This window comes from Alexandromys fortis, unplaced genomic scaffold, assembly GCF_014885135.2.
Source record: "Alexandromys fortis isolate MF-2015 unplaced genomic scaffold, M_Fortis_MF-2015_v1.1 scaffold_149, whole genome shotgun sequence".
NCBI lineage: Eukaryota > Metazoa > Chordata > Mammalia > Rodentia > Cricetidae > Alexandromys > Alexandromys fortis.
In genome coordinates this window covers 2,819,880-2,834,705 of record NW_026068025.1, presented here as the reverse complement: position 1 = coordinate 2,834,705, position 14,826 = coordinate 2,819,880, and the positions used below count along the sequence as shown (strand labels likewise).

Below are 14,826 nucleotides of genomic sequence, written 5' to 3'. Positions count from 1 at the left end.
TGGTTTTTCGAGACAGGGTTTCTCTGTGGTTTTGGAGCCTGTCCTGGAACTAGCTCTTGTAGACTAGGCTGGTCTCGAACTCACAGAGATCCGCCTGCCTCTGCCTCCCGAGTGCTGGGATTAAAGGCGTGCGCCACCACCGCCTGGCTCTGTGAACTTTTGAAGAGCACATTTGTACTATGGTACTGGGTTTTTATATATAGGTAAATTTATATTGAGAACATTTTTATCTTTGTTTCCTAAAGGGAGATTTTACTTTGAACTTTTTTTTTTGGTGAAACTTCTAAGTGACCAAATGACAGTTTTGAGTCTGCTGGAATGTTCATGTTTGTTGGTTGTTGGAATGGCCTCTTTGAGACAAGATAGTAATCCCTGGCCTCTTGTCTGCCACAGATTCCGGATTATAGGAACGCAGTCATCGTGGCCAAGTCTCCAGCTTCAGCCAAGAGGTAGGTGGGACTGCACGGCCTCTCTTGTCGTGTCTTTAGGATATCTCCATTGAATCCCATTGTCCAGGTCAGGCTGCAGTGGTTCCCCTAGTCCCCCTTATTTTTCTTCCATTGGTTAATTTAGTATTATGCTTCCACCTATCAGTTACGTAGATATTTTAGTATCTGCCAGTCATATTTCTTAGCCAGAGTCATCCCATCTGAGGAATATTGACCTAGTGCATCTACTCTTAGTCTCCAGATCTGTCATTAAAGTCCTGCTTGAGGGATTTGGTAAGATGTCTCAGAAGGTAAAGGCATCTGCTGCCAAGCCTGATGCTTAACCTGAGTTCAGTCCCCGGGACCTACATGGTACAAAGAGAAAACCAATTCCCATTAATGTTCTCTGACCTCCATACATCCCTAACCCATTTTAAATAAATAAGTGTTTTGGTTCTTTTTTTGTAGGGGGGGGTTGTTTTGTTTTTCTGAGAGAAGATTTCTCTGTGTAACAACAGCCTTAGCTGTCCTGGACCACACAGAGATCCACCTGTCTCTGCCTCCCAAGTGCCAAGATTAAAGGCTTGCACCACCATGCCTGGCAATAAGTGTAATTTTTAAAAATCTGACTTAACCTACTTTGTTTATTGCCTCATCTTCAAAGAACTCAGTGACTTATTAGCAGACTTGTATCCAGCTGACAGGCCATGTGTTTGTGTGTGCAGAAAATGACATTTACAAAACGGAAGCACTCTAAGGCAGCTCAGAGTCTATAGCGCAAGCCAGGTTTTGCCAAGGATATGGTAGCTTGATGATAAACTACAGCAAACTGGTTTTGGTTGAAAGGTTTTCCACATACCAATAACTATGCCTTTCTAGAAAAACACTGCCCCAGAGAGGGAAAGCACAAAATCACACAGAATTCAAACTCTGTAAAAATTATTTGCCAAGAAGAAAAAGAAACTAAAATCATTTTCCAGTCAAATGCCTTAGTTCACTGGATTTCTAGAATACATACATACACACATATCCTGATACAGTATAATAAATAATATAGTCCTTTTACTAAAAAGACAAACAAGGTGGTGTGAAGGAACCAGGGACTAGCATTAGTATGGAAGGACGATATATTTTTTCCATGTAACTTATGCACGTCCACTTGAGACAGGATCTCACTGTAGACCAGGCTGGCCTCAAAATCACAGAGATTCTTCTGACTCTGCCTCTAAGTGCTAGGACTAAAGACATACTACCACACCCAGCTCTCCACCTATGTTTTTTTTTTAAGATTTATTTTATTTTAATGTATACGAGTGTTAATGTATTAAAAGTCTGCATGTGTGTGTGTGCCCACCACCACATATATGGCTGATGTCCATGAAGGCCAGAAGAGGCGTTAGATTCCGGAACTGTAGTTATAGCTGATTTTGGACTTTAGTGTGTGCTGGCAACTGAAGCTGGATCCTCTGCAAGGGCAGCAAGTGCTCTTTATTGCTGAGTCATCATCTCTCCAGCCCTGCTTCTATGACCTTTAAATCATCTCTGAATTATATAATTCCTAGTGCAAAGTAATAAATAGGTCTTTTTGCTGAAACTAGGCAAGAAGCAAAGTATCTCCATATTCAATACAGAAATAAGTGGTTTTCTGATGCTTTCAGTATCTGGTAAAGTTGAATCCACTATGCAAACCCCAAGATTCTGGAAGGACTGGAGTCTTTTCACAGTTCATAGCTTTTATAGTGCATTTACAGTAACGACAAATGCCACCTGTCACTCTTCAAGACTTTAGTACCGTAGAAAATCACCCTGTGGCCATTAAGAAATGAAGCCATCCTTCTCCTCAGACTGCCCTGAGCAGACACGCTTGTCTGTCTGCCTTTGTGGATTTGCCGTCGCAAGGAACTGACCTATGGCATGCTTTCTTCACCCAGTGCCAGTCCTGGAGGTTTTTCTGTGTATGTTGTGTGGTGCTTATGACAGCTGGGACAGTGACTACAGCTGACGTGATGTCAGACAGCTTTTTAATTTATTACTGCTCCTGTTATTTTGGTGTTGGGAATGGAACTCAGCATCAGACAGGTCAGAAAGTGCTCTGCCATTGAGCCACACCCTAACCCCCAATACCAAATCATAAATATTGGGGTATTCGGTAATTCCCAATAAAAGATTCTCCCTATGTGACTCAGCCCTTTTCTCTGAGCTCAGACAGATGTACGCGTATAGATCACCTTTTATGTTTAACTGTCTGGCATAGTTTCTTCATATTTCCCTTAGAAATATGAATTCACTTCTCGATAGGACCAAGCCAACAGGTGACTTAGCTGTCACAGGACAATTAAGGTGCGCGTGTTACAGTGATATCACACTTTCTACTGAAAGAGGCATTATGTCTCTATAAAAATGTACCTTGACAGTGACTGAGCCTGAGTCTGGATGTCCTAGAGTGATTACTAGCCTTGTAGCAGCCCTTCCCTCAACTGTGGAGCCGTGCGAAAGCTGTACCAGGGAGGTTCTGCCTCCCCTCCTCTCCCCACCCTAGGAGAACTGTTTCCTAGCCTGGTTACTGCTCTCCTCTAAGTGTTATCCCTGAGACTGAGAAAGTCTCTCCCTCCCTCTTGTTTCCCTCTAGCCATTGTGAGCTTGTGGATAAAGCCTGTTTTTAATTGTTATTGGTGCTGAAAAAGTAAGACTAGAATTGGCTGGGTCCTATGTAATTGGGGTCTGGCCCAGTGGGGAGGGAGGATGGGTATAATGTGTGGTCAGGGACCTACTGAGTCGGATGCACAGCAGTGAGTGGAAGATAACATGACTGTCCAGGGTAATTTTTGTTAATTTGACAAACTATAGATACCTGAGGAGAGGAGACCTCAGTTGAGGAATTGCCCCCTTAAATTGGCCTGTGGGTTATTGTGGGGCAGTTTCTTGGTTAGTGAGAGAGTTCAGTTCATTTTGGGTGGTACTACTACTAGGCAGGTAGTCCTGAGTTGTATAAGAAAGTGGACTGACAAGCTCTGAGGAGCAGACTAGCAAACAGCGTTCCTCTGGTCTCTGCTTGAGTTCCTGTCTTGTCCCTCAGTGTGGACTGTGATCAGGAAGTTGAGTTAGGTCGTAGTCTGTCACCGCAGCAGAAAGCAGACCAGGACAGTGACAGACCATGGGAAAGTGAGCAAATGAAAGCCGAGTGGCTGTGCTGACCCCTGACAGCCAGGGAGACGAGCACTCCCAGGAATAAGGACGGTCTTTCATGATGAGAAAAGGTTATTCCTTTCTTTTCCTACAGTGTGTTTCCTGGGATGGTTCCCAGTCATCTTGAGTTGTGTGCTTGCGGTGCTGCTCCTCCTGAAGGAGCATCCTTCCATCAGCCAGGCCTTCTTGCCTGTGGGCTGACAGTACAGTGAGGCAGCGTGGGGATTTTATATTTTATAGCATCCCGGGCATTTCACATCCATAAAGTAGGAACTGGGGCTCTGCAGCAAGTGCTTTTTCTGTTTCCTTTCCTCTGTGGAGAGGTCTGCTCTCATGGGAAGGTCATCACCCTCAAAAGGAGGAAAGGTCACTTCTTCAGGAGGGTGTGAGCTAAGTAGCAGAGTTTCTTTCAAAATACAATAACTGGGGAGGGGGTGGTACACTGAAAAAAAAATACAGTAACGGTAAGGAGAAGTGGGTGTGTCCTCAGGGATGGTCGGCAGTCTCACCCTCCCTGTCAGCCACCAGCAGAACACACAGCAGCATCAGGAAGGCTGCTAAGCCCAGGTCAGCTAGGGACTCCACCAGGAGACGACAGAATGGACATTCTGAGCTGTAAAGAAGGTCTGAGTTTAAAATTATTAAAGTTGGAGCTAGAGAGATAGATGGCTCAGTTAAAAGCACTGGCTGCTCTTCTAGAGGACCTGGTTTTTATTCACAGTGGAAGCTCACTGACCTCTTTGAGCACCAAGCACACCTGTGCACATGCATACCTATAGGCAAAGCACTCACACATGTAAAATTAAATAAATATATATATTTAAAAAAAATACAGAAGAGGTGGCCAAGAATTATCTCAAATTCCAGTTCCAGAAAATCCAACACCCTCTTCTGGCCTCCGTAGGCACTGCATATATATGACATATCAAAACAATTTTTTTTTAACGATTAAAGTCATACAAACTATATCTTTTTTTTTTTTTTGATAAGGTCTTTCTCTGTAGCTCATATTGGCCTTGAATTTAAAGCATTCCTCCTGCTTTAGTCTCCATGGGATTACACCCATGAACCACCACACCCAGTGAGGTCCAGATGTTAAGGGTGGATTCTGTGACACATTTATGGGAGAGTGAATGCTAACTTTATAAACATTTACAGGAAAATGGTCAGTGGTCAGTAGATGCTTTCACCTAATTCTGAGGCTTCATTGCTGACAGCTGATTTAAGTGAACCAAGAGGGAAAGTTCTAAAACACCATGGTAGCAAACTGAATAACAGTGTACAAAAGATGAACGCATCATGCCCTTTGAGTTTGTCTCAGGAGCCTGAGGTTGGTGTGGCAGCTATTAAAGGTCTGTGAATGTCATGTTAAAAGAACAAAAAAAGAGGGGCTGGAGAAATGGCTCAGTGGTTAAGAGCACTGCCTGCTCTTCCAAAGGTCCTGAGTTCAATTCCTAGCAACCACATGGTGGCTCACAACCATCTGTAATAAGATCTGGTGCCCTCTTCTGGCCTGCAGGCAGAGTACTGAGAATACTGTATACATAATAAATAAATAAATCTTTAAAAAAAAAAAGAACAAAAAAAGAGAAGCCACATAATTATCTCAGACTCAAAGATTTGACAATCTAGCTTAAGCAAACTAAGAATAGAAGGGAACTTTTTCTTCATGTAAAGATCTGTAAAAAACCTTAGAGCTGACATCTCAGTGTTGAAAGCTGATGCTGCCCCCCAGTTCTAGAACAAGACGGAAGCATCTGTTCTTTCATTTGTATGCAGATGGTGCTGAGGTTCTGGGTTGTGCAGGTAAACAGTCAAAATGTGTGTGGATGCAGCAATGACTTCTTCACTCACATAGGAAACCTGATGGGCTTTGGAAAATGATATCAGGACTAACAGTCACATTAGTAAATTTGTAAAAGGTCCATATATATGCTGGGTGCATGCCTTTAATCTCAGCACTTGGGAGGCAGAGGCAGGAGGATCGCTTTGAATTTCAGGACAGCCTGCTCTGCATAGTGAGACTCTGTCCAAACCCAGCAGCCATGTCAAGTAACTCACAACCGGGTACAGAGGATAGTTCCAGGGATCCAAAACCCTCTTCTAACCTCCACAGGCAACTGCACTCATTTGCATATATCCACGACAGACACATCTGTACATATAATTAAAAGTAAACTAGGCAGTGGTGGCATGCACACCTTTAATCCCGGCACTTGGGAGACAGAGGCAGGTAGATCTCTAAGTTTAAAGCTACCTTAGTTACAGAGTGAGTTCCAGGACAGGCTCCAAAACTAAACAGAAACCCTGTCAAAACCCCTCCCCCACAAAAAAAAGTAAAATAAAAATCCTTAATAAAAAATTTTAAATGAGAAATGAACTAACTGAGTTTCCTATGATTAAGTAAATAGATAAGCAGCAATCCACAGATCTCTCAGAGGTTGTGAAGTTGTGTGCTTGGAGTATGTAGTTTCTTGTGTTCTCATTGTACCTTCAGAAAGCTTTAAAAAATTAATATGTAGTGCTTTAAAGACTGCTTAATGGACTTGTTTCATATGATTGATTCTCAGAGAAGTCTCGCAGATAGTATTAGCAATTGCAAGGAAGGAAACTTGAGGCTTCAAGGCGGTTCCTTGACACTCAGCTTCTCATTGCCTGATGAAAGCAGCTCATTTGTAGGTTCTACGCTCATCCTTCCTGAGTCTTAAGTGGCTATTCTCTTTTGTTTTGTTTGATTGGTTAGTTTTAGTTTGGGGTTTTTGTTTTTCCAGACAGGGTTTCTCTGTGTAGCCCTGACTGTCCCTTGAACTCACTCTCTAGACCAAGCTGGCCCCGAATCAGGGATCTACCAGCCTCTTCCTCCCAAGTGCTGTAATTAAAGGTGTGTACCACCGTGGCCTGGCAGTCATTTTCTTTTGTAATTACTCCTTTGGGAGAGACATTTTGCTTATGTCCTTTAGTGTCTTGCCCAGACCTTAACAGGCCGAGGTCTTGTGTGGTTTTTGATCTGCTGTTCTTTGCAGGGCACAATCTTTTGCAGAGCGTCTGCGACTGGGAATTGCAGTGATCCATGGAGAAGCACAGGATGCTGAGTCTGACTTGGTGGATGGCCGGCACTCCCCACCCATGGTCAGGAGTGTAGCTGCCATCCACCCCAGCCTGGAGATCCCAAGTAAGTGTCCACAAGTACTTTTTTGTCACTTTTCTCTGAGCTGCTTGAATTTGTAGAGTGGATATTTTAATATAAATTCTCTTTTTAAAATTATTACTAGGTTTTTATATTTACTTTTGGTTTTTATGTGTATGCCATATGTGTGCAAGTACAGAAAGTGGCATCAGATGCCTAGAGCTGGAGTCACAGGATATTGTGAGCACCTTGGTGCTAGGAACCAAGCTCAGGTCCTGGAAGAATAGCCAGTGCTCTTATCCACAGAGCCACTTCTGCAGCCTATTGCTTTTTCTCCCTGATTTGTGTGTGTGTATGAGAAAGAGATGTGCATATGTATATTGCTTCCCCTTTATTTTGTAGATATATGTGATATGTGTATATGTGTGTGTGTGTGTGTGTGTGTGTGTGTGTGAGAGAGAGAGAGAGAGAGAGAGAGAGAGAGAGAGAGAGAGAGTGCATATTTCTGTGTTCATGTAGAGCCCAAAGGTTAACATTCAAAGTCTTCCTCATTTGCTCTCCATATTATGTATTAAGTTGGGGTATCTCTCACTTGAACCAGAGCTTACCAGTACAGATAGTCTAGCCAGCCAGCTTGGTCCAGGGAATCCCTGTCTTTACCTTCCAATTGCTGGAATTGCACATGGGCTGCCACACCCACCTAATGTTTACGTGAGTTCTAGGGACCTGAATTCCAGTTCTCATGTTTGCCACTTACACAGCAAGTGTTTTAACTGCTGAGCCATATCCACAGCCTGGGGTTTGTAATTCACCTTTGGAGTAGTCACTGCTCACCATCAGAAGAAGAAACACCAGGCTCTCTGCGTGGATTTATCCCTTTTATTGTCACTTTGATAAAATACATGACAGAGGCAACTTAAGGGTGGGAGGGCTTGGTTTTGGTTTACAATGTCAGAGAGTTCATTGTACAATGTAGGGAATGCATGGTAGGGTGAGTCTTAATCAGTGACATCAGGTAGTGACAGTTCGCATAGCTGCAGCCTGGGAAGCAGAAAGTACTAGACCGTAATCAGGGTTGGATATAGCCCTTTGAGGTCTGCTCCTGCTGTCAGCCAGGCCTCACTTTCCAAATGTTCCACCAGCTTCAATGTGCCACAGCTAGGGACAGTCATTCAAACCACAAGCCTATGAAGGACGATTGAGGTTTGAACTGGAACCCTGCAGATGGCAGAGTCCTGTGCTAGCTTGGGCTGTGCGTCAGGATTTCTTGGGGTGTTCTGTAACAGAGGCGCACCATCTGTTAGAGGACTCCCCTCTGATCCGGATGCCTTTTGTTCTTTCCTTGGTTCACATACCCAACGTAATCCTGGGCAGCAATGGTGCATGGGATGTCCTTGACTTGTTCCTTTTTTTAGGCAATATTATTGGGCTTCATGCAACCTGGGAATTTTATAGTCCACCATCAATTGAGGGAGTTCCTTTCCCTCCTAAGTATTGGGAATTTTTCATTAAACATTAATTTGTTTTTGTTTTTTGAGACAAGATTTCTCTGTGTATCCCTGGCTGTCCTGGAACTCTTATCTGTAGACCAGGCTGGCTTCAAATTCAGAGATCAACCTGCCTCTGCTTCCTGAGTGCTGGGATTAAAGGCATATACCACCATGACCTGTGACATTAACTACTTAAAAGCTTTTAAGTCTTTGTTCTACCTTTGAGCATAGGCACTGAGATGTGTGTTTCATTCTAACCAGTGCTGATTCCTAAAGAAAAGCCCCCAATCACAGTTGTTGGTGACGTCGGAGGAAGGATTGCCATCATTGTGGTACGTAGTTCTCTTTTATTGTTACCATCGTCACTCTGTTGTCTTACTTGTAATTGTGTGCATAAAGACCATGGGGGTGGTGTGGCCAGGTAAGTATCATGTTGGTTGCTGCTTTGTGCTGTATGTTAATTTGGGCCCCAAACAGAAAAATGGTAATAGTTTAAGGAAAAACACAGGAACCAGGCAGTGGTGGTGTACACCTTTAATCCCAACACTCAGGAAGCAAAGGCAAGAGGATCTCTATGAGGCCAGCCTGGTCTACAGAGCAAGTCTCAGGATGAACAGAGCTACACAGAGAAACCTTGTGTTGGAAAACCAAAAGAGAAAGGGGGGCGGGGATAGACAGTCTGTATAGTTACCTGAATATGGCACAGCTGTTTATTTCCATAATTTGAGAATTGTTATTTTTATGGTTAAACTAAGGGACCAAATTGATTAACGTTTTAAACACAGATGGGCAGTAAGGGTTGTAGTTCATTAAGGCCTTGGTTTTGGTACCTAACCCAAAATTCAAACATCATTTTATACACACATATAAATGGTAGACTGAAGAATGGATCAGACACCTGCAGCTCACTGCTCCCTGAGTAGAGAGCGTGGGACCAGGGGCCAAGAGCATTCCTGGGCTTTTCCTGGTCTCTTCTCTCTCCAGAGCTCTCATTAGCCTGAGAGCCTCCCATTCATGACATTACTGAACTTTACAGTATACCAAGAGTACTGTTCATAAATGTGAAAGACCTGAACCCTGGGACTGGAGAGGCTGCTCAGTGGTTAGTACATTTGCTCTTCCTACAGAGGACCCGGGTTCATTTCCCAGCACCCACATGGCAGCTCACAGTTGTCTGTAACTCTAGTTCCAGGGGATCCAAAACACACAGGCAAAACACTCATATACATTTTTTTTTAAATGAAGGCTTGCGTGTTCCTATAAATAGTGTGTGTGTTCACATGATGACTTGGTCCATGCTGTGGTTGACTACCTGGTTAGTGGTACTTCAGTCTTCGCTGCTGAATGTTGTGCTACGTTACAACACAGCGGATGCATCTGTTCTCTGCATTGGACAGCTTTCTTTTTTTCCTTATGTTTATCTGGGAGTATATGTATGTAGACATGTGCATGTGAGGTTAAAGAGCAGTTTGTGGGAGTCACTATCCCCTGCCCACATGGGTCTCGAGGATCACACTTGGTGTCAGGCTCGTTTGCAGTTGAGTCACCTGCTGGCTCATCTCCCTGGTTTCCAGACAGTTTTTTCTAATTCCCAGTAACATTGCTTTGAGCATCCTTGCATCCGTTTCCTGGTGCGTCATCCAAGAGCTTTTAGTGGGGATGACTGGAGTCACTGGGTTGAAAGTGCTATAACAGGCTCCTACACCCTACCATGGGTGCCTTGTACTTTTTCCTGTTTGGTGGTTGTTTCGTTTGTACCCTTTTCAGGTACATCTCCCATGTCATCCCAAGGTTGTTTCATGGACACAAAGGTAGTGGTGGAAGGTGCAGATCAAGCATGGCAGCTGTCATAGCAGATCTGTGTTTCTTTTTCCTCTAGTACTAAGGGTTGAACCTATGGCTCTGTTTGTGCTAGACAAATGTCTACCATTGAACTATATCCCCAGCCCTGTTTTTATTCTGAAGCAGAGTTGCTGAGGCTGGCCTTGAACTCGTTCTTCATTTCAGTCTTCCTGCCTCAGCCTTTCTAGAAGCTGGAATTATAAGTTTGTACTGTAAGCCTCAACTCAGCTGTGCTTTTTTAAAGATTTATTATGTATACAGTGTTCTGTCTGCATGTGTGCCTACAGACCAGAAAAGGGTGCCAGCTCTCGTTATAGATGGTTGTGAGCCACCATGTGGTTGCTGGGAATTGAACTCAGGACCTCTGGAAGAATAGTCAGTGCTCTTAACCTCTGAGCCATCTCTCCAGCCCTGTGCTTTTAAAAAACAAACAAGGACTAGCCGAGGTAGCTCAGCAAGTAAAGCCTGATGGCCTGAGTCCAATCCCTAGAGCACATGCAGTTGTTGAAAGGCAGAAATGATGGCCATAGGTTGTCCTCCAACTTCCATGTGCATGCCATGGCATGTGTACACATATGTTCACACATGCTCACATGCACACTATCAATAAATGGTTCAAAGTGCTTACCTCATGACATGAGCACCTGAACTTGAATCTCCAGAGCCCTCATAAAGCCAGGTCATACATTTTTAACCTCAGTGCTTCTGTGGGGAGTGGCAGGCAAAGACAGAATTCCCTCCCAGAAGCTCCTGAGTCAGCATATGTACCAGCAAATAGAAACCCTGTCTCAGACAAAGTGGAAAGTGGGTAACAGCAGTACCTGGGGCTTTCACAAGTCCTCTGACTTGCACAAAGGCTGCCTGCATTCAAGTACATGGAACATAGTCACATATGCACAAACCCCAAATTTAAAAACCGGCACTTTATTTTGAGGTAATTATAGGTTCACAAAAAGAATGAAGGCTCTTGACCATGCTTCCTCCATATGCTGGCTAGTTTTTATGTCCTCTTAACGCAGGCTAGAGTCATTTTGAAAGAGGAAACCTCAGCTGAGAAAATGCTTCTACTACACTGGTCTGTGTGCAAGCCTGTGGCGCATTTTCTTAATTTGTGATTGATGGGGGCCAATTGTGGGTAGTTCCATCCCTGGGCTGGTGGTCCTAGGTTCTATAAAAAAAAAAAAAAAAAGCAGGCTGAGCAAGCAGTAAGCACAGTAAGCAGCACCCCTCCGTGGCCTCTGCACCAGCTCCAGCCTCCAGGTTCCTGCCTTGACTCCCTTGCTGGTGGACTATATTGTGAAACTGTAAGCTGAAATAAACCCTTTTCTCCCCAAGTTGCTTTGGTCATGATGTTCATCACAGCAGTAGACACCCTCGCTAAGACTGTGCATCTTGCCCAACAGTGGTTGAGTAATAGGTGCATGCTACAGCATGCGCTCCCACACAGTATATACACAAATACAGGAACAAATCCACAAAAAATGTAATACAAAAGAACTGTTAAGCTAGCTGACATCCATTATACTCTTAAAAATGTTTTTTCTAAAGACAGGTCTTTCTACATAGTCTTGACTGTCCTGAAACTCACTCTGTAGACCAGACTGGCTTTGAACATATTTTAATCTCTGACTTCTGCATATGTGATACAGTACTCATGCACCCATATATATATATACAAATAAGTAAATATACTTGAGTTTTTCAGAGAAATTGCTTAGCTGGGCACAGTGGTGTGGGCGTGTATGTACTCCCAGCTAAGGTGGGAGAATCACTTGAGCCCAGGCCTTTGGAACACCCTGAACCACATAAGACCTCAAGTCAGACAAACCTACCATGTCACGTTCTCCCATACAGGGAGTAATAAAGTATAAGAAAGTGCTTGGGGAAGCCTTTAAAGTAAGTAGTTCCATTACTCAGAGTTGAAAGCATCTTTAAAAAAAAAAAGCTTTCCTGTGTATTTCAAAGTCATCCCACAGACCTCCACGCCTTCCAGGGCCTTGAGCGTGCCAGGAGCTCCCTGGCAAGTGGCAGGTGCTGTGGGGGAGGTGACTTGTGTGAGAAGCCTAGGAGGGCTGTGGGGGTGCAGGCGCAGGAACATGCCACCATTCTGTCGAGACTGAATTGTAGGTGCCCTGGCTCTTCTTTCTTCTTCCTGCTTGTCCAGCCTGTCTTTACAAGTGTTGATGTGCCTTTTGCTCCATCTTTGATTTGACAGGATGACATCATTGATGACGTGGACAGCTTTCTTGCTGCAGCAGAGACCCTGAAGGAAAGAGGCGCATATAAGATCTTTGTGATGGCAACTCACGGCTTGTTATCCTCTGATGCCCCCCGGCTGATTGAAGAGTCTGCCATTGATGAGGTAGTAGTGCTGGCCGTCACTGGGCTGCCTGGGTACTGACTGCCCGAATCCTTAACAGAGAGAACAAGTACTAGCTCATTTTCAGTAAGAAGAGAAGATGCAAACCAATAGGGTAGCTTGTGACTTTAATCTCAGCATTGGAGAGGCTGAGACAGGAGGCTTGCCACGAGTTCTACATCAGTCTGGGCTACAGAATGAAATCATGTCTCAAAAAAAAAAATTAAAAACTGGGGTCGGGGGGTAGATGAAAAGTTGATTGTGTTTGCATTTTATTTACTGTGGTGCTTTCCCATTTGAATGAGGTATGACCTGATTCAGTTATGACTTACAGTGATGTTTAGAGTGCTCCAGTTGTGTGCTGGGCACGCAGCTGACTTAAGAAGAAACATCCCCTGTGAGCTCTTATTGCACATGCCCTCTTAGTTACCGTTGTTTTATTTCTCTGTGGATTTGCCCATGTGCCCATTTCACACTGGTTGTCTGTGACTAGACGTAGTGTTTTCAAGATGTAGTAAGTCTCCATGCCTGAAAAATGCCCTGCAGTGGGCTGTGCTACACACTATCTCTTCCTAAGTCGTTGGAAGCTTGGGTTGTTTACATCTTTTAAAATTAATCTGTATTTGTTTTGTGTGTGTCGTGCGTGTGAATGTGGGTGCTCGTGTAGTCAGAGGACACCTTTCAGGAGTCAGGTCTCCCACAGTTGGGAAAGAGAGAACTCCAGCTCCACCAGCAGTGAACAAGAGTTCCCGTTTATCCACATTTTTCCCAACATTTGTCGGCGTCATATGGGCTGAATCTGCACTGATAGGAATGAGGTCATCAGATCTTGAAGCTTGAGCAGCTTTGCCCTAATGGAAGCAGGAGCTGTGGGAAAGAGCAGGTCCTGGACACGGTAAACCTCAGACACTGTGGGGGATGACAGGCCCCCCAGCAGGGTGAACTGCAGATGAAGTCATGACAGTGGCTGGATTTGCTCTGTTTTCTAGGTTTGGCTTTGTTCTGTTCTGTTCTGTTCTGTTGAAGTACTGGGGCTGAACCCAGACCTTCACACACCAAGCATACACTCTGCCATGAGTCACACCCCAGCCCTGAAGCTGCTTGGCGTCTGATGCTCTGTTTCTTGTGACTCACAGGTGGTGGTCACTAACACCATCCCACATGAAATCCAGAAGCTCCAGTGCCCCAAGATCAAAACCGTGGACATCAGCATGATCCTCTCAGAAGCCATCCGCCGCATTCACAACGGAGAGTCCATGTCCTACCTGTTCAGAAACATAGGCTTAGATGACTGAACATTGCTCCCGTGGCAGAACTCCCACTGGTCACATGGGAAGCCCAGCGTGCATGCTGGGAGGCCCTTGTCTGGCCAGGTACTCCTTCCCTCTCCCCACATTCTCCTGAGTGATTCCTGTGATGGGACAAGGACCAACTTTTTAATGTCAGTTTAGGTTTTTGTGAGTTTGGGGATAATTTTTATAACAGAAAGACCTCCTCTGAAATAAAATAAGTTAAAACCTGATGATTTTTAGTGTAACCTAAAAAGATAACACTTGATGAGGTTTTTAAGCTCAGCCTTTTTTTTAAAGTTGCTTGATCTAAGTATTCAAAAAAGTTAAATAAAATGACCTGCTGTCTACTATCTATAGTCAAAAGCTACTGTTGGTTCCAGTGACATTTTTAGAAATGCTTTTATAATGGGCTTATAGCGTATGTGGCTATTTATTCTCTGCAACAAAGAAAAAATAAAACCTCATGTTTGTATTTTAAGCCTCTGTATGTGGACAGTCAGTTTTCTGTATCTGGAATAGACAGCCACTGAAGACCTGAGTCACTCACAGCTTCTGACCTGTGCTCATAGCTGTCTGGTGATGCAGTCCTGGCTCTTATAGGTCCTCAGAAGCCTGCAAATTCTTGACACAGAGGTGGGGCTCACAGCTTCATCAATGTGACTCTGTTTTCTTCTTCAGAGTCCAGCCAATCCTTAGACCAAGATGTAAAATATTATTTTAAGGTGTGTTATTTTTATTGATGCTCTGGAACATTTGTTTAATGATGCAAAGATGTGTTTGATTAAATAAAATTCACCTGCTGACAGGTAGTAGGGAGGATCCAGGTGGAAGGGAAGAGGGGCGAGGAGAAGCACCAGGGCTTTTGGACAGACAGACGAGAAGGTGAGGCTATGAGCTACTTGCAGAATTCCTCAGGCTGCTGCCCTCATGGCCTAACCACTGCTGATAGCCATGGAGTTGCAGTTTATGATTCAGACAGCTGTGGATTAAAAGACAGCAACAAGTTAAAAAAAAAAAAAAAAAAGAGGGAGAACAATTGGCACCCAATGTGGGGCACCAAAATGTTGTGTGATATTTTACTCTTGGCTTTTTTTGGGGGGGG

At 44.1% G+C, this 14,826-nt stretch overlaps 1 protein-coding gene across 6 annotated transcripts in view; it reads left to right on the top strand.

Moving 5' to 3' along the window:
- Positions 1-14,202, top strand: part of Prpsap2 (phosphoribosyl pyrophosphate synthetase associated protein 2) — a 34,893-nt gene extending 20,691 nt beyond the window's left edge. For all 6 annotated transcript variants that reach the window (XM_050163716.1, XM_050163711.1, XM_050163712.1 and 3 more), the window contains 5 exons: positions 394-449; positions 6,638-6,786; positions 8,493-8,563; positions 12,289-12,435; positions 13,569-14,202. In XM_050163716.1, the coding sequence (XP_050019673.1) occupies positions 394-449; positions 6,638-6,786; positions 8,493-8,563; positions 12,289-12,435; positions 13,569-13,727 (582 nt within the window). In that variant the 3' untranslated portion in view covers positions 13,728-14,202. The remainder of the gene's footprint in view (positions 1-393; positions 450-6,637; positions 6,787-8,492; positions 8,564-12,288; positions 12,436-13,568) is intronic.
- The last annotated feature ends 624 nt before the right edge of the window (positions 14,203-14,826 follow it).